This window comes from Manis pentadactyla, chromosome 16 (assembly GCF_030020395.1).
Source record: "Manis pentadactyla isolate mManPen7 chromosome 16, mManPen7.hap1, whole genome shotgun sequence".
Taxonomy (NCBI): Eukaryota; Metazoa; Chordata; class Mammalia; order Pholidota; family Manidae; genus Manis; species Manis pentadactyla.
In genome coordinates, this window is record NC_080034.1 from 37,427,208 (window position 1) to 37,452,161 (window position 24,954).

At 37.8% G+C, this 24,954-nt stretch overlaps 1 protein-coding gene across 1 annotated transcript in view; it reads right to left on the reverse strand.

Moving 5' to 3' along the window:
- Positions 1–13,443: 13,443 nt before the first annotated feature.
- Positions 13,444–24,954, reverse strand: part of LOC118917210 (testis anion transporter 1-like) — a 77,184-nt gene continuing 65,673 nt past the window's right edge. The window contains 6 exon segments of the mRNA XM_057493771.1: positions 13,444–14,218; positions 18,496–18,618; positions 18,620–18,693; positions 18,799–18,853; positions 21,495–21,550; positions 21,553–21,859. Coding sequence (XP_057349754.1) covers positions 13,802–14,218; positions 18,496–18,618; positions 18,620–18,693; positions 18,799–18,853; positions 21,495–21,550; positions 21,553–21,859 — 1,032 coding nt within the window. The 3' untranslated portion in view covers positions 13,444–13,801.

A 24,954-nucleotide genomic window follows, 5' to 3' on the forward strand; every position in this document is an offset into this window, starting at 1 on the left:
GGTAGACTTAGTAGAAAAGAACATTAAAATAATTATACCTCTGTTCCCTATATTTAAGAAACTAGAGGAAATATTGAACATGTTAAGTAGAGATATGGAAGATACAAAAAAGATCAAATTTGAACTTATAGAAAAGAAACTGATGATGTCTGAGATGAAAAAATTCACTGAATGGGATTAATAGCCAATTAGACATTTAGAAAAAAAATCCATGACTCTGAAGGTATAGCTGCAGAAGATATCCAAAGTGAAGTGTACTAAGACTAAAGAAAAGAAAACGAAAAAAGGAAAAAACCAAAACCAAAACCCAGAATATTAGTTTGCTGCAGGCAACATCTAGTGGACTAATACACATGTAAATGGAATCCCTGGAGGAGAAGGGTAAGGGACAGGCTAAATATTTGAAGAAGAATGGCCAGAAATTTTACAAACATGGTGAAAACTATAAACCAAAAGACCCAAACAGCTCAATGAACCCCAAGGAGAAGAAACATGAAGAAAACTCTACCGAAGCACATCATGATCACATTGCTTAAAACTAGCAATAAAGAGCAAGTTCTTAACAAAGCTGAGCAAAAATAAAAGGTCTTAATTTTTAAAAGGTCATTCTTAAAAAAAAAAAAAAAAAAGAGCAAATCTTAAAAGCAGCCAGACATAAAAGATGCAAAACCTACAGAGGAACAAGAAAATGACAGCAGATGTCTCTTTAGAAACCATGAGAGCCATAAGAGAGTGGAGAAACTTTAAAATACTTAAGCTGTCAACCTAGATTCTACTTAGTGAAAATGTCTTTCAAGAACAAAGATTAAATAAAGCCTTTTTTTGGACATTAAAAAATCTGTACTAGAAGAAATGTTCAAGGAAGTCCTAAAAGCAGAAGGAAATGATACCAGAATGGAATATGGATCTACACATAGGAGTGAAGAGCAACAGAAATTCAATGTGGCTAAATATTTAAAAAATTTTCCTCTTATTTAAATTATCTTAAAAGATAACTGGCTATTTAAAGTACTAAGAAGAGCAATGTATTTGGGGGCTTTTAATATAAGTAGAAGTAAGCTGTCTGACAACAACAGCACAAAGGTTGAGAGTGAATATGTAGAAATACATGATTGTAAGTTTCTTATGCTATACATGAAGTCGTAAAATATCACCTGAGGGTAGATCATGTAAGTTAAATATGTATACTATAAAACCTAAAGCAATCTCTAAAACAACCCAACAAACTTATAGCTAACAATCCAACAGAAAGAATAAAATTGAATTGCTAAAAAATAATCAATCCAGAAGGCAGATAACAAAGAATGAATGATACAAATAAAAAACAAACAGCAAGGTGATAGACTCAAACCTAACCATATTAATAATTATATTAAATACATTTGGTCTAAATATCCTAATTAAAAGCGAGAGATTTTCAATCAGAGAAAAAAGGGAGGACCCAATTATATGCCACATACAAGAAAAATCCACTTTAAATACAAAGACACAAATATGTTAAAAATAAAAGGATAGGAAAAAAAGATTTACCATGGCAATACTATTCACAAGAAAGCGGAATGGCAATATTAATCTTAGGCAAAGTAACTTTCAGAGCAAAAATATGATCAGGCAGAAGAAGTATCATTTCATAAGGAGTGAATGAGTCCACTCATCAAGAAGACATAGCAAAGCTAAATGTTGAGCACCTAAGAGCAGAGTATCAAAATACATAAGCAAAATTGACAGAATGCAAAAAGAAATATACAAATCTATAATTATTGTTGTTTTCAAAACCTCTCTCTCAATATAATTGATAAAACAAGTGCATAGGGAAGCAGTCATGATTTAGAATATTTGAACAACACTACCAACCAACTTGACTTTATTGATATTCATGAAACAGTCTTCCCAACAGTAGCCGAATATAGTCTTTCAAGTACATATGGATCATTTGCCGAGACAGACCTTTTTTTGGGTCATAAGACAAGTCTCAAAAAATTTTAAAGTGATCAAATAGTGCAAAGCATATTCTTTTCACCACAAGGAATTAAGTTAGAAATAAATAAAAGAAAAATAAATAGGAAATCCCCCAAATATCTGAAAACTAAATAACACACTTATAAATAATCCAGGGGTCGAGGAAGAAATCAAGAGTGAAAATCAGAAAGTATTTTGAGCTGAATAAAAACAAAACATAAACACTTGTGGACTGTCTCTAAAGTAATACGTAGATGGAAATTTATAAGAAAAGAAGAGAGGTCTCAAATCAGTGACCTCAGCTTCCACTTTAAGACTCTAATAAAAGAAGGGCAAATGAAACCCAAAACAAAGCAAAGAAATAAAGATTAGAGTAGGAATGAATGCAATAAAAGCAGAAAAGCCATAGAGAAAATTAATAAAACTGGAAGACACATGAATATCAAATAAGCATATGAAAGAATTTTCAACATTATTGATTAGAAAACGATCATTAGAGGAATGAAAATTAAACTACAATGACATATAACCATATGCTTATTAGAATGTCTCAAATGAAAAAGACAGAACCTAGGTGTTCATGAGGGTATGGAACAACTTAATTCTTATACACTGTTGGTAGAAATAAAAAGCAGTACAAACATTTTCGAAAATTCTTAAAATATTAACCATACATTTACCATATGTATGACTCAGCCACTCTAGTCCTAAAAGAAACAAAAGTGTCTGTTCATACAAAGGCTTTTACATTGCTGTTCATGGCACCTCGATTTGTAATTGCTCCGAACTGGAAGCAACAGAAGGGTCCATAAGCAGATGAATGGATAAACAGATTGTGATGCATCTACACAATGGACTACCTAACAATAAAAAAGGACGAAATCTTGATACATGCAACAACACACATTAATCTTTTTTCTTGACTCCTTTTTTAAATTTTGATATCGTTAATGTACAATTACTTGAACAACATTATGGTTACTAGACTCCCCCTATTATCAAGTCCCCACCACATACCCCATTATAGTCACTGTCCATCAGCATAGTAAGATGCTATAGAATCATTACTTGTCTTCTCCAACGTGCATTAATGTTAAAATAATTATGCTGAGTGAAAGAGGGCAGACTGAATTAAGAAGAGAGCACATACTGTATCATTCCATTTATGTAAAACTCTAGAAAATGAGAACCAATCTGAAGTGATGGAAAACAGATAAGTTGTTATCCAGAAATGGAGATGTGATTGGGGAGTGCTAGGAGGGTGGGATTACAGATGGGCACAAGAAAATTTTGGGAGTATGGATATGTTCATTATCTTTATTATGGTGATGGTTTCATGGGTGTATACACAGGTCAAAACATCAAGTTGGGCACTTTGAAAATGTGTCATTTATTGTATCTCAAGTATAGCTCAATAAAGCTATACTTTTTAAATACACAGTTTAAAATAAAAACTGACCTGAAGTCCAGGATAAAAAAAAATCAGACAAACAAGAGCCCTTCAGACCAGTATTGACATTAGAAATATCCAGGATAGTTTTAAAAAAGTAAGTTGTCAAATATATTTAATAACCATTTGGGCGAGAAAAGAGGAACATTAGAACTTTATGTTTATATATTCATACTTACTTCTATTTGCACAAAGAAATAGCCATACTTCCTGTTTTTGCATAAAGATCTACCTACTGGAAAGATCTGAAAACACACAAAAGAAACTAATAATAGTGGTTATCTGGGTGGGGGAAAAGAATTTGAGAATGGGAGTGTGGAACAGGAGTAGGGGCAAGATTTTTCACTGACGAACTTTTTTTAATCGTTTTTATTTTTTGAACTATGTAAGTATTTTTACTATTTTAGAAGATAATTAAATAATAAACTAGAACTCAGTTCAGGCTTAACTATCTCCAGAACAGTTTTTCTAACTACGGATCTTGATCAATTTAGTGAGTCATGAAATAAATGTGATGGATCATAGTCATTAAAACACAGACACACACACATATGCAGAAATAGAAAAGAACAGAAAATATGGAGGACGTCAGACAACAAGGGAGAAAGAGTTATTTCTTGGAGCTTTTGTGTGTGTGTGTGTGTGTGTGTGTGTGTGTGTGTGTGTGTGTGTGTGTATTTATGTCATGATATGAAATATTGACTATGGTCAAAAAAGAGTGGGAGGCACTGTTCTGGAGAACCTGTCTCTCTCCGCTTTCCTCCCTTTGTATATATTGTAAGGTAGTTTATTCTTATCTCTATTTGTCTTCCTGTACAGATAAAGAAAACCTTGAGGGCAAGGACTATCTTGAATGTTGGATCTATGCATGCATGGATGAGTAAGACAATAAATGAACAGGCAGGTGAATGAGTAAGTGAAAAGATTCAGTTGTATAGAAAGTAGCTCCTCAGGTTGTATTAGGGTAGGGAGGAGTGAGTGATGGGGACTGAGTGAAAAAATGGTTTTTCAAGGCTCATTTTTCTGTGATGATGCACATAAACAACCTTTTGGAGTCATCAGTTTAAAACTGAGAAACTTCAGGGATGAGTGACATGTGTTTGAACTTGAAATTCAATCATCCTTTAGCAAATGTGTTCTGAGAACCTATCATATGTTAGAAATTTGAGATTTATTTCAAGAAAGGATAGTGAAACTCAAGAATGTTCTGGGTATCTCATGTCAAATGGCTGTTAGGACCACAGGAGCTCCCCTGCTTATCCTTGCTCCTTTGGGAGCCTTAGGTTTATCTGTGCTGGGTTCAAGTAGTCCCACTGAGACTTACATTTATCAAACTTAACATATTGAGGATTGTTTTTCCTTTTTCTCCTTTCTTGACACCACCATTTTCATCAATTGAGTCCCCTCATTTTTCCCTTTACTGGTTTGAAAATTACATACTTTTAGTGGCTACCCTTAAAATGTTGCTATGCATATTTAATTCAAAATGTGGAGTTAATCACCATCTCTGTCCTCTTCCTGAAAAATACAAGTTTAGAATACTTTGTTTCTTTTTTTTTTTTTTTTTATTGAAGGGTAATTGACAACAGTATTACATTACATTAGTTTCAGGTGTACAACACAGTGATTCAACATTTATATACATGATAATTCTAGGTACCAGCTATCACCATATCAAGTTGTTACAATATTTTGACTATATTCCTTATGCTATACATTACATCCCGGTTACTTATTTATTTTACAATTGGAAGTGTTTATATATATATATATATATATTTTGTGAGGGCATCTCTCATATTTATGGATCAAATAGTTGTTAACCACAATAAATTTCTGTATAGGGGGGTCAATACTCAATGCACAATCATTAATCCACCCCAAGCCTAATTTTCGTCAGTCTCCAATCTTCTGATGCATAATGAACAAATTCTTACATGGAGTACAAATTCTTATATAGTGAATAAGTTACATGGTGAACAGTGCAAGGGCAGTCATCACAGAAGCTTTCAGTTTTGTTCATGCATTATGAACTATACATAGTTCAAATATGAATATTCATTTGATTTTTAAACTTGATTTATATGTGGATACCACATTTCTCTATTATTATTATTTTTAATAAAATGCTGAAGTGGTAGGTAGGTATGAGATAAAGGTAGAAAACAGAGTTTAGTGTTGTAAGAGAGCAAATGTAGATGATCAGGTGTGTGCCTGTAGACTATGTGTTAATCCGAGCTAGACGAGGGCAATAAACATCCATGTATGCAGAAGATTTCTCTCAGAACATGAGGGGGGAGGTTCTAAGCCTCACCTCTGCTGCTCCCCATTTTCTCACCAGATGGCCCCCTGCGACTGTGCCTGTCTTAGGTTGTTCCTCCCTTGAGGAATCTTACCCTTCTCTGGCTAACCAGTCATCTTCGGGGCCATACAGGGAAATGTTAAGTTGGTAAGTGAGAGAGAAGCCTTATTGTTTGAAAAGGTTAGCTTTTTACTTCTTTGCATATTTGTGCCCTGTGGCTTCTATGCCCAGCATTTGTCTTGAGGTGTCTTTACCACTTGGAAGAATTATGATACTCGGTAAATTCGACATGTGGCACGAGTTCTATTTAAAGGTTGTGATTAGGTAGGAAGAAGAAAAGCTATAGAAGTAGCAGGCAGAAGAAAACCTGGGAAGATTGATTATTTCTTTGACATATCTTCTTGTAGAGTAACTTCAGCATGGATAGGTTTTAAACTACTAATTAAATTGTGCACACACATTAACATAATAGGAATATAGTTACCTAACCAAAGCATACCTGTAATTACCAGCCATCTCCAGTGAAACCAAGAAAACCAGTTAGGCACCTTAGGCATTTGTGAAAACTTATCTATGATATGGTGGATATTGTCCGACTGAACTTAAACAGTCTGAGAGAATTCAGATAAACTAGAACAACCCATTCCTGGGGACTGTTCATATCCCATATGTTCTTTTAACGATAAATAGTCTGTGGTTGTAAGATTTTGGAGTGCTACAATTTGCACTTCTCCTAATTCTTGGTTGAGTTCCAACAGTATAGATTCAGTCCAATTTTTTGTTTTACTGTATGCACAGGCCAGCTTAGATATCTCCTTCATCATTCCCATGGCAAGTCCAGGAACTGGTGGGATGAGTGCATCTACACCTGTGACAGTGCGTGGATCTTTGTTGGAGTTTTTTTTTTTTTTTTTTTTTGCTGATCATCTTCTGTCATGAGTCTTCCCGAGAGTGCTGATGTTGGAAGTTCTTTTTCATATCGTATCTTAGTTCATTTTCGGGGTAGCCAAATTAGGCTTTGATCCTCTGTATAAACACAAACAGACCCTTTGCCTACACTTTTATATGCCCTTTATATGATTGTGTAGAACTCATTAGAGGTCACCACATAGGAACTGCTTTTTTTTTTTTAATCATTAATCTACACTTACATGACGAATACTTTGTTTACTAGGCTCTCCCCTATACCAGGTCCCCCCTATATACTCCTTTACAGTCACTGTCCATCAACGTAGCAAAATGTTGTAGAATCACTACTTGTCTTCTCTGTGTTGTACAGCCCTCCCCTTTCTCCCACCCCGCTATGGATGCTAATCTTAATACCCCTCTTTTTCTGCCCACCCTTATCCCTCCCTACCCACCCATCCTCCCCAGTCCCTTTCCCTTTGGTACCTGTTAGTCCATTCTTGAGTTCTGTGATAGAATACTTTGTTTCTGTACTGAGAGAATTGTGTTAAAAAATCTCTGTGATCATAGATTTGTCTATTTCTCCTCTTATTTCTGCCATTTTGCTTTATATATTTTGAAACTATGTTATTAGGTGAACCCAAAATTAGGATTTTTATGTTGTCCTGTTTAATCCACCCTTTAATCACTGTGTAATGTCCACCTTTAACCTTTAGGAATACTTTGTCTTACAATCTACTTTGTCTGGTACTAACATCACTAACCCCCTTCTTTTGGTTACTATTTACATATTTATATATAGTGTGTCTTTCATAAACAGCATATGTGTGTGTGTGTGTATATATATATATATATATATATATATATAATATTGTTGGGTCTTTTTTAAAACATCCACTCAGAAAAGTTTATCTTTTAATTGGAATGTTTAGTCTACTTAGTTATTGATATAGTTGAGTTTAAGATCGCCATCTTGGTATTTCTTTTCTATTTGCCCCATATATTCTTTGTTCTTTTATTCCATTTTCCTTCCTACTTTTGGATTAACAAAGTATTTGTATTATTCCATTTAACTTCTCTATTAATCTTTAAATTATACTTCTTTGTATTATTTTAGTAGATTCCCCAGACATAATAATAGCTGTATTTGACTTATTATAATCTACCTTAATTAGTTCTTTACCACTTCATTAACACTTTATCTCCATTTACCACTTTTGTATCTTTGTAGTCACATACTTAAAAATGTGTTACAAACTGTACAAGATATAGTTATTATTGTTGCTTTAAATAAGTCAGTGTTCTTTTATGTGTTTCCCATATTGAACCCTTCCAGTACTCATTCTCTTTTGTAGTTCTGAGATTCCCTTGGGAGTCAATTTTCCTTCAGCCTGAAAAACTTTAGTATTTCTTATAGAGAGAATCCATAAGTAACAAATTCTCTCAATTTCTGATTGTCTAATAACACCTTTATTTCATCATTTTTGGATGATATTTTCAGAGGATATAGAATTTTAGGTCAGCAGGTTTTTTTTTTCTTTCAGAACTTAAAAGATCCAGTCCTGTAGTCTTCTGACTCCCAAATGTTCTGCTAAGAAGTCAATAATAAGTGGTATTGTTCCTCTGCAAGTATGTGTCTTTTCACTCTTGTTGCTTCTAAGATTTTCTGTTCATCTTTTGTTTTTAGCAATTTGACTATGATATATCTGTGCTTGGTTTTCTCTCTATTTACATTGCTTAGGATTTGCTAACCTTCCTGAATATTTGAGTTGCTGTCTTTCATGCTTTGACAAATTCTCAGTCATGTGTACTCAAATAACACTTTCCCCATTCTCTTCTCTCTTTCTGGGACTCCTATAACACATATATTAGGCCATTTAACTACATTTTGCATGCCTTGAATGCTGTCTTCTGTTTTTGCATTTTTTCTCTATTATTCTCATTTAGAATATTTATTTACTGTCTTTTGAGTTATATACTCCTATCTTTTGCTGTGTCCAGTCTGTCATTAAACCTGTCCAATGAGATTTTACTTTCCAATATTTTGTATTTCAGTTCTAGCATGTCCATTGGTTCATTTCTATAGATTGTAATTCTATTTTGAAATTATCTTTTTGGTCATTTTCTCCAACTTTTACTCTACTTTCTTGAACGTATTTATGATAATTATTTTGAAATCCATCACTGCTAGCTCCAACACCTGGATCATCTGTGGGATTTCTCCTATTGGATATATATTTTTTCTTAATCATCAGGCATTTTCCTGCCTCTTTGAATGTCTTGTGACTTCTAAAATTTGTATTCTGATTTGTGCAAAAGAGACTGAAGTCAATGTTATTTCTCTCCAGGTAGGATGCATACTTCTTTTTATATGGCAAATAGGGTGAGGGACAGATCATCTCATTCTATGAGAAACTGAGCTGTGCTGTGGCTTTAGTTAGACTCAATCCACCTCTGGTTTCAAATGTCTCAAGAGTAAGATCTTTTGTAAGCTTATTAAAGGCCCCTTCCTCTCGTGGGCTTTGTCTCCTAAGCATAGGATGAAATTCTGGGTTATTTCATTTTTGCGTTTGCAGGGCAGCTCCTACCCTCCTGAGCTGCTCGGTGCTCATCGAGTGTTTCAGAGAGGAGGCCAGCCAATCTGCCGTGACAGCTCAAGTGGGTATCAAAAGCTTCATTGGTTGTGCTTCTTCCTAGAAGAGTCTCCCTGCCTAAGGAAAGCCTGATTCCAGATTCAGCAAATAACTTACTTACTTACTTAGGTATCATTAACGAACAATTACATGAGCAACATTATGGCGACTAGACTCTCCCATTCAGAAAATAACTTTTAAGAGAGAGAATGGCCTATAATCTTAACTTACCTTGGAAGGAGTCTTTTCTCTCTTAAATTTTAGTTCCTTTAGTCTTCTTGCCTTCTCCAATATCTTCCAAAATAATTTCATAATTCATTTTTTTTCTTTGATGTAGAGGAAGTAATGGTCACTTCCTACTACATTTAATTCAGAAGTAAAGATTTCTTATGTTCTTTTCCAGTTGGTTCAAATCAGGATTCAAACAAGGCCCATGCATTCCATTCTTAAGTCTCTTAATTTATAGGTTTCCCATCCCTCTTTGTATTTTTGTTGTTGTTGTGTTTGTTTTTCAACTTGTTTAAGCAACTGGCTCTTTTGTTCTGTTGAGTTTTCTGGATTCTGCTGGTTGTTTCAATTTAGTATCACTTAACATGTTCCTCTGCCCCCTGTATTTCCTATAATCTGGTAGTTAGATCTAGAGGATTGATAGTATTCCATTTTTTTGGCAAGATTACTTTATAGGTGGTACTGTGTACTTCCTCTTATATCACATAATTCCTACTTACTTTTTACTGTCTAGCTCAACAGGAATTTCTTCTTAGTAGTTTTCCCTAAACCACATTCTTTCTAACTCTTCTGTCTTCTGTATTTCCACAGCATTTTACCTCTCTTTATCACCTTTTCATTTAGGAGTCCTTTACACTCCCTCCCTGCAATGCCAGTTTGTAGTTTGGGATCTCCTTGAGGGCAGAATTCATATTTTACTTATTCTTTTATCCTCATGATTATAGTGCGGTGGATTAAAATGGCCACAAATTATTTTCCCTTCAAAAAGTGGAGTGTATTTATTTCCCTTCATATTGGGTGAAGGCTGATCTTGTCACTTATTTTGATCAACAGTACATGGTTGGTGATGCTCTGCCTTCCGCTGCCATGCAAAGTCAAGGTCCTGTCCTGGAGAGGACATGTGGATAGGGAAAGAGGTGCCTAGTCAGCTTCCAGCTGTTCCAACCATCCCAGCTGAGGTGTCGGACATTTCAGCAAAGCCATCTTCAGTTTCCATCACTAGTTGAATCTCTTGATGACGGCAGCCTTATGAATGAGCCCAGCTAAACCCAGCCCAGATTGCAAAATAATTAGCAAATACATGATCACTGTTTAAGCCACTAAGATTTGGGGTGGGTTGTTATGCATTCATATTACTGAAACACAGAGTATTCAGGATATGGTGAGTCTTCCGATAAGTGTTTGTCAAATTCAATTTAATTGTAAAAGACTGGATGGGTAATTAAACTAGATAGCTCTCATGGCCCTACCCAGCACTGAGATTTTATGATCCCAAGATAATTAATAACCTTGGATTATGCCATTACTTCCTCTATTTCTACTGATAAAAAGAGTTGAATCTAGGTGCAATATAATTAAGTTCTTAAGTGTCCATTTGGGCTGCTATAACAATAAATCATAGACTGGGTGGCTTATAAACATCAAAAATTTATTTCTCATAGTTCTGGAGACTGGGAAATCTAAGATCAAAGTGCTGGCAGATTTGGTATCTGGTGAGAATCCACTTCCTGGTTGTCTTCTTGTATCCTTCCATGGTGGAAGGGAGGAGGGGTCTCTCCGAGGCTCTTTCATAGGGCACTAAGCCCATTAATAACTATAAGGGTGACCAGTCACATTCTGAAGGCCCCACTTCCTAATACCACCACCTTGGGGGGTTAGGATTTCAACACATGAATTTTGGGGACACAAACATTCAGACCATAGCATTCCATTCCTGCCCCCCACCAATTCATATCCTCACATGTCATCAACTCAAAAGTCTAAGTCCAAAGTCTCACCTAAATATCATGTAAATCATATATGGTTGAGACTCAAGGTATGATTCACTAAGCTTTGTAATACCCAACTTGTAGAAGGATACCTAGGGTCACCTATTTTGATTAATTTCTTTTCTATACCTACTTTTCTGAAGTTCTACTGATTCCTAGTTCTTCACATATAAAAATCATACCCTAAAGCCCATTTACTGTAGAACATAAGCTGCTTTGAGGGTTTTTTTCTGGTAGTGGAGAAAAAATTGTGCTAAGACATTTATACTTTCAAATTCAGTTTGTACTCATTTTTCAATCTTCAGAATTTTTCTCCAGTTTCTCATTAGAGATATAAAAGCTGCAATGATATGACCATACAAAGAAAAGTGAGCTAACTAACCTAAACTATAGCATTTTGTAAAGTTTGAAATGTCTTAGACTTTCAGGTGATCTGCATTTTGGAAGAAGATTCAGCCTTTGAATAATTACTCACTTTACCGTTTCTTTAACACTGTACTATTTACAATCAATTATTTTTCTTTATCTTATTACTTTGGAAGGGACTAGATGCTATGGGCGTATAGTAGAATATTCCTTAAAGGTATACTGTAATGCAAGCATCTGGATGGTCTTTTGAGGTCATGCATCAAAGTCCAGATTTAGCTATGTGTAGTTGTAGCAGAAAGACCAAACTCTAAACTCTACCGCTTGCTGGCCAAGTATCAGAAACCACTGATTTTGTGTTTAAAGACCTTCCTCTGATAGAAATGTGGGAATATAAGGGTGCTGGAGTGCGAGGGTGGTAGCCTACAGGAACCAGGCTTTCCATGCACTTCCTAGTGTCCTGTTTTAAATGTCAAATGTTTTCTTGATGTTGACATATTTCTGTGCCTATCCCTGTCACCTTGCCAATTCATTCCTGATTTGACCCACTTTCTGATTGAGTCCTTGTGTCGTGGCAGTTAACCTTAGGCTCCATCTGCCTATGTCTCTGGTGCCCATCTTCTGGACTCATCCATGGTCACCACTCAGTCGCCCATTTGGCTCTGCCCTCCTAGCAGTCATTGGAGTTTGCTTTAAGCCTAACTCCAACCCACCCTTCTGGTGCCAAGTCATATGTCACTGTGACAGGAAATAGTTCCTTGACATCCCTGATGGGTTCAGGGCCTCCTGGTGTATTCCCTCACAGTTTCCTGTATTTTACCTTTGAGATTTATCACAATTTATGATTATTTTTCTCATCTATTCTGCTCATCTTGTATCTTCAGCACCTGAGACAATGCCTAGCACATAGTAGGAGTTCAATAAATGTTGAGTAAACATTAACAAATGAAGCTGTGACTTGGGCCCTCACCTCTTTTAGGGTACCATTGTATATGACCTTGGGCTAGTTACTTATCTGAGGCTCAGTCTATGCATGTGTAAAGTAGGGATGACATTTTTTCATCTACCCCACAGTTGGGGGTGCTATGTATGCAGTAGATACTTAGAAAATGTTTGTAGAAATAGTAAATGCACGTGCTACTTCTGTGGTGAGACACCTGTATTTTAACTAGTATTTCTTTTATCTGACAAATGAGAGAAATTGAGCACCCAAGCAAGAGGTGTCTTGCTTACTGAGTGGGAATTTAAATTCAGGCTTCCATATACCCTTACCCAGGGGTCTATACTTCTCTTCTGGTTGTAGCTTAATACTAGATATTTTTTAATGGGGGAGGGGACATTTTTTTTAATGGATTTGGATCAAACTAGTAATGACTGACTTTTCCAACTCTTGAGAGTTTTGTGTGTTACAGATTTTAACTTAATTTGGTCCACCAAGAATATAGATTCTAGATTGCTTTATCTTAACCTGTAAGAAAGAATCAATAGTGAATGTGACTAAGACGAGGGAGAGTTCTACAGAGGCAACATTCTCATCAGTGGGTACAGCTGATTGTCCTTCTGAAACAGTGGGAGGATCAGATCCTGAGCTCTGTGTGATAGCAAAGGTGCCTTCAGCCTAACAACTCCTTGTGCCGTCTAGATTAACCTGACCACTTTCCCCCATTCCTCCATCAGCGCAGTGAAGGTCTCTTGCATACAGAATAAGATACTGCCCAGTTTTTGCTCCTCTATTCTCCACCACATCCACACACGCCTGGAATTCCTCCCACTCGACATTTTTCTGGCACACAGAACACAGAGAAGGGAGAAGATGCAGGAAGGGTCCAAATGTAACTAGACTTTATATATTTTATTTGAGCCTCATCTAACAGAGATGGGGAGAGTAAGTTAGATGTGGTCTGATAAAAACCCCAGAGTCTGTGAGGTATGCAAAGGAAGAAATCCTTTGCTAGAACATCTGCTGAAGGTGAAATGAGGTGAGCCTGGAGAGGGAATTCAGAAACTATTTTTGGTGTTTAGTATTGTGATCTGGGTGCGAGATCCCACTGCTGAGCCAGGAAGAAGGCCGGCAGGTGGAGGAGGCCCACAGCAAGTACTGCTGGTTCGTAACTCGTCTAAGGTCTCCGACCAAGTGACCCCATTTGGTTGGGGGAACTTGCCAGGGGAATCTGACCCATTATGCAATCTAGGGATCCTTAACTTCATTGCCCTTGGATGAATATAAATTCATAGGTTGACGCCTCCCTTCCACTGACCGTGTCCTGTGTTGAGCCTCAGGTGGGGAGTTGGGAGGCATAGACTGATACACGGGACAATATTGCTGCAGAGAGTAAGACTGACTCTTTGGCCTGGATGTGGCCTTGGGCTGGGGCCCTGTCTCAACCTCTGCTTCAGGCTCCAGCTCAGATTCAGGTTCTATCTTGTGGTCTAAGTCTAGGTCCAGATCCAGCCCAATCTCTTGTTCTGATTCCAGCATGGACTCCAGATCCATATCTAGCTCTGACTCCTCTTCCGTTACTGTTACTGGCCTCCGCATTGTGGAGAAGCCTGGACTTGCACTTTTTGGGATTCTTAGAAGACTGCTGCTTATGTTACGTCTTGACTCTTCATTCTGAAACACACACAATTAGATGGATTAAACTTTCCAATTAAACATAACTTTCTAACAGTCAAGAAATTTCAGAATATAGCAGAACTTAAGGTACCAGAAATCATGGGTTCCTGACCAAGTAGAGAATATTTTTGGCCTAAATCTGCTTTTCATTTATATTTCACCCTCTGGTACCTGTTACTCACTATTCTTCAGGCTCAATCAACCCATAACTTCGGATTTCTCTGGCTTTTCTAGCTAGCCTGGATTTCATGGTCAACCATTTAAACAGCAATGGCCTTGGAAGCATTCTGAAACATCATGTCTTCTTGATTTTACTTGTCTTTTCAAGCCCCAGTTTAATCCTTGGCAGGGCATGTAAGGCCCTTCATGACCTGGCCTGTTGCCATCTTTAGCTTTATCTCCATCTGTAGTCCCTACCCTTTGCTGTAGCCGTAACGTTAACCAAAGATGCCTCACAACTGCTTACCTTTGCTCATGCTGTTCCCTGTGCCTACCCTGTCCTTCTCCATCTTGTCCACATACACTTATTCATCATTCCAGATTCAGATCAAAGATGACCAACCAGGATCAGAGTTCCCTTTGTGTTCCAACTGTACCTTACTCACCCTTCTATCATAGTACCAGTATTGTATTGCCTGATTTATTTACAAATCTCTCTCTTCTCTTAGATTCTAAGCTCCTGGAGGTAGGGCAGTGCCTGGTTCTTGATATCCTCAGCACCAGGTACTGAGCCTGTCACATAGCAGGTGGCTCGTAGGCTTGGGGAATCAACCTTCCAGCAGCATTCCATAAAATAAATAACTTTCACCTTTCCTGAAACATTTTCTTCTTCTCCACCATATGACCTCTCTTGCTCTTCCTCCTTCCTTCTTGTCTGCTTCTTCTTGGTGCCTTTGTTTTCTCTTCTACTTCTCCTGGGCTTCTAAATTTTATCATGCCCCAGGGCTTGTTCTGGGGCCCTTCTCTCTTCCATCCATGCTTTCCTCAGAGACGATTTTATTTAGTCTCATAATTTTCATTATTATCTATGTGCCAATGACTTTTTGGTCATAACCCTTCCCTTGGTCTTCTGGTTCATATATCCACTTCCATTCTTGACATCTCCACTTGGATGTTAATAGGCATCTTGAATTTAACATGAGAAATAGAACTTGATCCTCTCCTAGTCTTCCCTAACTTAAATGCTAGAAAAAAATAGACATATTCAATACCAAGTCTTAATATTAATCCTGGTAAGAATGTTAGTAAACTAGAAAAGTACTTTTTAAAAACATAGTAAGTACAATGTCTATCTTAAGTCAACTGTCACCACTAGCCTTCATAGACATAAGAAGCTTTCCTCATTAAATTCAGGAGTAAGGCAAGACTCAGCACTATTTCTTGAATTGTTCTGGGTGGATTACCTAATGCCATAAAATATGATACTGAAATAAGGGATCTAACAATTGGAAAATAAGATATTTATATTATTTGTAGAAAACATTTTTCTATCTAGGAAACTCAAGAGAATTAACAATGAAACCTTTTAGGACTAGTAAAATATTGCACAAGGGTGGCCAAATAATTTTAAAAATCAACAGGTTTCTTATATGGTAGCAATTGCAGTTAGAAAATATAGTGGAAAAGATTATTCATTTAATAAGGTATAGAAATGTAAAACATAAAGTATAAACTATCTAGCATTTGTTTATATGAAGAAAGTCACAATACCTTACTATGAATGCAACATTTAAAAAGACTGAATAAATGTAGAGACATATGTTCCTGCATGGGAAGACCAAACACTGTAAAGATATCAGTTTTCAAATTTTTTATTTTTTATGCAATTCTAATGAAAATTCCAATGCTGTTTTTTTTTTTTTGTGTGTGTGTGTGTGTGTGGAGGGGGGAAGCTGACAAAAGATTCAAAAGTTTGTTTGGAGAATAAATTGGTGAGAATGACTTAGCAAATTTTAAAATAGAGCACTGACGACACAGGACTTCTTAACCAAATGTTTAAATGTATGATAAAGCAGTAGTAATTAAAAGCTTGTCATACTGAGGCTACACAGAACAATGAAACCAAAAACTAAGCTAGAAATAGACTTTAGTTTTCACAAGAAAATTATATTTTATGAGAACAGCATCTCAAATCATTGGAGGAAAGAAGGCTTAGTCAATAAATGGGATAGCTCAAAATGGCAAGTTTATAGATAAAAAGTAAATATTATCCTTCAACGTCATACACTGAAATATATCCTAACTAGATTAAAGGTATGGTATATAAAAAATTAAAACATAAAAATCCAGAAGAAGATATAAATCATTATTAACTTTCTAAGTGTGAATGACATGCTAAACTAAAAACAATGGACAATTACAAAGGGAAAGATTAATATAACACATACTGTATCACATGTAAAAGTAAATATGTCAAGTGTTTCCTAATTATAAATAAAATAGAGAAACTTCCACTTATAATAAAGGCAGACCAACACCACTCCCCCCTACTACCCCCACCCCCTCCCCCACACCACCACTAAGGACAACTAGAAGACCTGGGTAAAATATTTTAGAACTTCTGCTTGAAGTCACCATAAAGCGAACAAGATCATGAAAAGCTACCAGGCAAAGATTTAGGAAAAGGTAGAAATCTAGAGAGGTGAATCTGGTATTTGGAGCCACTTTTATGAGGGTATTTAATGATCTGGAAGTGGCACGTATATCTTAAGCAGTGCTTTTGACGGCTTTAAGGGCTTACGGTTCCCACAGACTGCCACTGGGCTTTGGGTCACCGCATGGCCTACAATACCTCAAGTCCTGAAATCAAACCCAACTGGCCTTGAATTGCTAGTGCTCCAAGTACCTGGCAAAACCATCAAATTCTGTCTAGAAGAAAAATGTAATCCTGGGCCTCAAATTATTTCTATAAACATTTTCCAAATATAATGTCTGGCACACACCCAAAGATTACTAGGCACATTAGACTTTGATAATGAAGGATGCATACGGAATTTCTTAAGGCGGTAATTCTCAAAGTGTGGCTTATGTTCCATTAACATCAACATTTCCTAGTGACTTTTTAGCAATGGAAATTCTCAGGCCCCACCCCAAACTCACTGATTCAGAAATTCAGAGTATTAGGGCATAGAGGGACCTAGCAGTCTGTGTTATGACAGAATATTTTGGTGATTCTGGTGTATACTAAAGTTTAAGAACCACTGGAAGTCCCTAACATAAGCAGGAGGACCTCTGGCCAGAGATGTTGTCCAGAGAATTCTTGCTCCAGATGGGGGTGGACCTGATACTGACATTTCTTCCAATTGAAGGGCATTGTGATTCTATGATTTTCTAAATGGGAGTCAACTATATAGATCAGAATAGAAAAAAAACTATGGTCAAATCTAGCTATCAGGGGAAAAAGTTGTGCTGGATAAGCAGAGGCACATAACCTCTGAAAATTCTCAACAAAGCAAGAGAAATACTTGGTAAAACACTACTTAAAAAAATAAAAAGAAGAAAAAGGTCACATTTTGCAAGCTTGGTTGTCTTAAAGTTTAAAAAAGATACTACTCTGGTAATACTTTTCTTGTCATAAAAAATTCAAACACTGAAATCTGTTAAGTCAAAGAATCAGGGGTTTAATTAAAAAATAATTTCTAGTCTTTAGATAATATTTTTGTTCCCGTCTGTTCTTTAATTTCCCTGTTTTGGGGAAACCTTAGAGGTTAATTTGAAGACAATGAAGCAGGCCCAGCTTTTTACTTAGTATTTATAAATGGCTAAAAATTTCTGGCTTATAAATCATTCTTTGCAGTTGGTCAGGTTGAGTATATCTCATATTACTCACAATGTAAATAATAACCTAAGTGAGACTGGCAGATCTTTACCTCTGCTAGTTCATCAGCTTTATCATTCATTCCCAGGGTGGGGCAGGGGGTAGATTCTAAAGGTATATAGCTAAGGGAGATACTTAAAACATTTAGTGATTGGAATAGTACTGGCAATAACCAAGCTGGCTGTAAAAGGATCCTAGAGGCCTCTGTTGGGTCATGTAATACTCTCTTCAGTTGGGAGAGGGTCCTGAATGGCATGCAAATGCCATGGCAGTGGGGCAACTTGGACTCAGGTCTGCTGCTATGTACCAACTGGCAAGGGAGCATTTCAACATCTCAGAGTTTGGCACAACCATATTCAAAAGCCTTCCCTGGATGTTGCCCATCTCCATCTGGTCAGGCATCTCCCCACACCTCATTCCCAACTCACTCCCCACCCTCATGGTTCACATCATCCAACCTTGTCTGTTTCTGAGAGGTTTCCTGTATCACCGTCTCCGATTCATCCACGCTTAACTCAGAGGACTCTGGAAACTTCCTTGACAAGGCAAACAGCACAGCGTCATGGAGCGAGCATGAGAAACAACTGGGCTTTGGTCATGCCAGCGTCAAACAAGTCATTCCTCTCAAAGTCCCTGACCACAAAAGCTACAGACAAAACCCCAAACCCCAAACACACACAGGGTCAGACAGTTGGAGAGGAGAGCACCCGGGTGCCAAACACAGCCCTCTCATAGGGGGAAAGCTACTCACAGTGACATCCTGAAAAGAGCACCAAAATGTTGGCATTTTGGAAAGCATTGCACATCTGCAGGGAGAGAGTAAGCCAGTGTTAGAGATTTTCACACTGACTGGAGAAGGATCTTCTAATTAGCTGAGTTTTAAATCCCTTTGGTCACTCACTTGTCTGTGGTATGTGTACCTTTGCATTCCAATTCAGCTCTATAAACACTTGATGAGTGGATTTCTATATGCCTGGAAATGTCTGAAGTTCTTGGAATACAGGAGACTAAGACAGTTTCATGTGGGTGAGGAGTGAGAGGGAAAGTTGCTCACGGTCTCAAGAGGGGAAACAGTTCGCAGCAAGAGATGATGTTCATGTGAGGACAGTGCTAGGACAGAGACAGGCAGAGGCATGAGGGGCACACAGTGGACAGTCCCATGAACAACCATATCTTGGTGTCATTGCCTAGTATTTGCATGTGACCCCCTTCTCCCTGCAGTTCACTGAGCAGAGGAGGCAACACATGGCACAGAGATGGTCAAGCAATAGAGTAGGGAATGGAATTCGGGACCCTGCAGGTCATATTCAGAGCTGCTCTGTGAAGTTGCATTTGACTTTAGTAAAACATCATATACTTAGTAATATCAGATTAATAAACCCCAGATACTGGCCTCAAGGTTACTTTAGCCAATACATATGTTTTGGAGCAATAAATCTTAAAAGTTTAATTCAAAGCAAGTCAATATTTACCTTAATAGTCTATGATTGGATAGACTCTAGCCTGAGCACTAAGTTAAAATGTCAAAAGAAACAAAACACAGACTCTACTTCTTTCACTACTGACAGGAAACATGAAAGTTATTCTTCATCATATGGTAAATCATAAGGTCATTTGATAAAGAGCCACTATGGAGATCCTTTAAATGACAAGCAGTGGAAGAGGAAATCCTATTATTAGGAAGGAGCTTAAATCAAAGAACTACTGCTGGGATTTTTCTTAAGTAAGTTTAAGCTTTCAGTTAGAAAGTAAACAAAACAATGATTTTCTCTAATAAGGTGGTATAGAGAAATTACAGAAACAATGAAAAAACCCGTATTTTTAACCTATTAAAAGTATATCATGAATCTCTGATGGCTGTAAAGCAAAGATACCTGACATTGTGTCCATGTTGTGGCTGGAGCAGAAAGTCACCCACATAGGCCAGGTGTGGATGGGTCATCCCAGGACCAGCACATACAGTGCCTGCCCAAGAAAGGAAGGCAAGAGGGGAGAGAGGAGAGGACAGCATGGCACCACTGTGCTATAGAACGTGGTAGGAGTGATACAGAGTGAGACCCTGAGTTCCAGTGCTGAACAGGCCGCTGACTAGCTGTGAGCCTGAGACTCTTAGGGGGAAATGTGGCTCCTCTCTCAGGACTGTTGTGAGGATTAAATGAGGTAGTGTGTATAAATGTGCCCAACTCTGTCTGGCATGTAGTAGGCATTCAGTAATGTAGGCTGAATGAAATCTGAAGTAACAACTACTGTGCAAGCCGGGGAGAGGAGAGCATAGCCCAGCAGCACAACCTAAGATGGAAAAGCCCCAAACCCAGTCTTAGACTTGAGTCCAAATATGGGATGGAAAAAAAAATCTTGTGTTGGGAAAGCCCTTAATAATAATCTCTTCCAAGCCTCGCATTTCATAGATGAGGAAACCAATACCCTGTGCAATTCAGTAAGTTACCTCAGGTCAGATGGACAGTGAGCGGTAACACTGGGTCACCGCATGTACACAGACCACCAACCAGAGTTCTTTATGCTGTAAGAGGCTTCCTATTGCCTCAGACGGAAGAGGAGCTGGACTCAGGAGAGAAGAATTTTCCTTTAGGACTATGAAGGTTTGATGAAATAGGATCTGAGGATGAAAGAAATCAGCCAGAGAAGTCAAAAAAGAGCTGGAAAGTGAGTGCTTAGTATGTTTAAACTGCAGCCATTGCCAACAGGAGCAAAGAATGAGATAGAGGGCTGTCAGCTGGGATAAGCTGTCTGAAAGACACTGCACTTATGAAAGACACTGAACAGTAAAAGCAATGTGGTCCATTGTGCATCTAAACTGTCCGTATTGTATTAGGAGAGATATGAAAAATGTCAGAGAAACCAGAGAGTGGGAGAGAAGCCTGGACTCAGGGACAAAATTTTTAAGGAAAACATCTTCCCTGCCCATTTCATCCACAGATGCAGGCAATGAAGAGGGAACTGGGGAAGATCCTATAGGTTCTGGATGAGGCAGCCCCAGGGTTTGGGTATCATTTTATCACAGTTTCTTTAAGTCTTTGTGCTTTTTACAATGTCTAGCTCAGAGCAGTTCCTTCAATAGTGAAGAATTCTTGATGAGCTTTTTCTGTAGCATTTGGACACATTCCTTGGAGATTTGCAGCTAACTCCCAGGATGCACTGGGAGTTGCTGGATGTGACACAGATTGCTGTTTCAGTGGTGCTAAAAGTTTCCTATTCTTCATTCCTTGAGAAATAATACATCATGCTTAAAGAACCAACCAGTTCAGTAAATCAAGGGTGAGTTCATTTCCATTTTAACCTTTAACTGTCTTCAGTGTCTGCATTTCTAGTGGCCTGGGAGTCACATCACAGCTGATCAATGACTAACAGGATTCAGTCAGGATCAGGGGTAGGATGGTGGCAGCAGGAGGGAATCAGAGCCCTTGTTAAAGCCTCCTCTGTACTTACCTGCCTTAATATGACTGAAGCCTGTGAATCCACAAAATGCACCATGGAGAAATCAGGATGATGGTGTGGGTGCTGGTTGGAAGCGACACCTCTGAGTGAGGGACGGGCAAACTACTCTCCCCTTGATTTTCAGAAGCTTCGGGCAGCGCCATCAAGTCTTTTCTGGAGGGATTCTTAGGAAGCTGAGTCTTCTCCTCACAGTTTTGCCCACAATTCCTCTGAGATGTGGAAGATATTATGTAGGGTTCTTGGTCATCTGACGTAGCTTGGCTCATGTTCACGCTCTCGAACTGTGAGCAGTGGATCAGGTTAATGGGGGATGTATCGTGGTCCTGTTTGCATTCAAATCTCTCTGTGTGAACAATCTGGGTAAACAGAATTAGGGGAGGATGGTGTACAATCCAAACAAGTACTGGGAGTACCTGCAACTGTGCTGTTCCCATCTATCACTCAACTCCCTCTCTCTTAGGAAACTTCTCTGCAGACTAGGTACTGTACACTTTTGGCTTGGATATCTCATTTTACTTCAAGCTTGTGACTGAAACCCCATTTATCTCTCCTTATCCTTACCACTCATAGCATCCCCTCCCAACTTCCTTCTGTGCATCAGTGACATTATTATTGGTGTAGTGAGCCAGATTTTAAATGATCTTTGATTTATTCCTTTCCCTCACCCCTGGGTTCTGGATTGTAATTAATTTCCAATGGCCAATAATACTTTGAAGTATTCCTTCCATTAGTCCCTTTTCTCAACACCTCCTTCTTTTTGTTTCAAATTCGGGTACATACAATAAAGTGCATAAAACTTGGTATACACAATGAGGTATCACCTCACATCAGTCAGAATGGCCGCTATCCAGAAGACAAGAATTAACATGTGTTGGTAAGGATGTCAAGAAAAGGGAACCCTCCTACACTGTTGGTGGGAATGTAAATTGGTCCAGCCACTGGGGAAAACAACACGGAGTGTCCTCAAAAAACTAAAAATAGAAATACCATAGGTATGACCCAGCAATTCCACTTCTGGTAATTTACACAAAGAAAACAAAATCATTAATTAGAAAAGACATATGTATACTTATGTTCATTGCAGCATTATTTACAGTAGCAAAGACATGGAAGCAACCCAAGTGCCTGTCAATAGATGAATGGATAAAGAAGATGTGGTTACATATACATAATGGAATATTACTCGGCCTAAAAAAGAAATAAATTTTTTTTTGCCATTTGTGACAACAAGGATGGACTAGAGGGTATCATGCTAAGTGAAATGTCAGACAGAGGAAGACAAATGCCCTATAATTTCACTTATTTGTGTAATCTAAAAAACACAACAAACAAAAAAGCAGTAGACCCACAAATATAGACAACAGACTGTTGGTTACAATAGGGATGGGAGACTGGGGATGAGTGAAATAGGTAAAGGGGATAAAGACATACAAACTCCAGATTGTAAATAAGTTAGACATAGGAATGGAATCACAACATAGAGAATATAACTAATAATATTGTAATATCTTGGTATGATAATGGGACGATTATACTTATTGCAGCAAGCGTCTCATGATGTATATAATCACTGAGTCACTGTACTATGCCTTTGAAACCAACATAATATTGTATGTCAACTTTATTCCAATTAAAAAAAGAGGGAAGAAATCCTTGGTGTACAGCTTGATGAATTTTGGCATATGTATATACACTCATGTAACCATCAACCAGATCAAACAATAAAACATTCTAATTTTTTCTCTTTCACCTATTTCACCCATCCCCACCTCCAGGCAACCACCAGTCTGTTCTCTGTGTCTATGAGTTTATTTCAGTTTTGTTTGTTTTTGATTCCACATATAAATGAAATCATATGGCATTTGTATTTCTCAGTCTGCCTTATTTCCTTTGGCATAATGCCCTCAAGGTCTATCCATGTTGTTGCATATGGCAGGATTTCATTCATTTTTGTGGCTGAGTAATATTCCATGTATAATAGTAACCACATTTTTTCAATCCATGCATCTGTTGACAGGCATTTAGGTTGTTTACATATTTTGGCTATTGTATACAATGAATACTGTGATAAACATAAGAATGCATATATCTTCAGATTAGCAATTTTTGTTTTCTTTGGGCAAATTCCCTGAAGTGGAATTGCTGGATAATATGGTATTTCTATTTTTGGTGTTTTGAGGAGCTTCTATACTGCTTACCATGATGGCTGCATCAATTTGCCATCCCACCAAGAGCATACATCAACATCTCCTTCCTTTATCAGTGAAGACAGTCTTCTGTCAGATTTCCTTAAGACAACAATATGATTTGAGCAGGGCTGTCTTTACCTTTCAATCTTTCATTACCCCTGAGAGGTCTGTCATACCTGCTGTAGCTTAAGGACAGTACCAAGCACCAGGCAGTAATGGCACGCAAGATGTGAGTCATAATTCTGTAGTCACTGGGATCAGATTCTACCTGAGGGGAGGGCACGTGTCCATTCAAAGGATAACAAACAACACATATGGACAAGAACTATAAGGCACATGAAAAAATGAAAAGAATTCATTTGTTAGAGTAGTTTAATTTGGGGTGATGTTTCTCCACTTAGTCACGGTTTCAGTAACCCATAATCATCTGAGGTCTGGAGGCAGATGATCCTCCTTCTGATATATGGTTACAAGGTCAATGGTAACCTAAGGCTACATCACAAACGCCGAAGTCATTCACCTCACTCCATCTCATCACATAGACAGTGTATCATTTCACATCATCACAAGAAGAGGGTGAGGACAGTGTAGTAAGATGTTTTGAGAGAGAGAGAAAGACCACATTTATGTAACTTTTATTAGAGTATATTGTTATGATTGTTCTATTTTATTATTCATTATTGCTGCTGATCTCTTACTGTGTCTAATTTACAAATTAAACTTTATTGTAGATATGGAAAAAAACATAGTATATATGTTATATAGGAACAGAACATAGTATATATAGGATCTGATACTGTCTGCATTTTCAGGCTAAAGATAGTATTCACTGGGGGTCTTGGAACATAACCTCCCTGGATAAAGGGAGACTATATATTGTACAGCAAAAGAGTGGTATGGACAGATAACAATATTACAGTTTAAACGGGAGAGGTGTTTTCCAAGGCTTGAAGGCATCTGAGGCCAGTCCTCTGGGGGGCAACTGGGGACTGGCTCAGTAGCAGGGAGATGCAAGTTCCCCTAAGCAGAAGGAAACCTCTGAGAGCCTTCCTTTTCTCTCTATTTACACTCTTGTCTTTCAAAGGCTTTCACAATCCACTCGTGCTGTGTCAGCCTGAACTTACTTCCCAGGCCAAGCCTCTTATCTGAGGACCCCATGTTTATTTCTGCCTCAATACCTTTGACCAAGCCTATCCACTGACTGTGAGTCCTCTTTTTTCTTACCTGATATAAATGCAAATTTCTCTCTCCTGCCCAGCTCA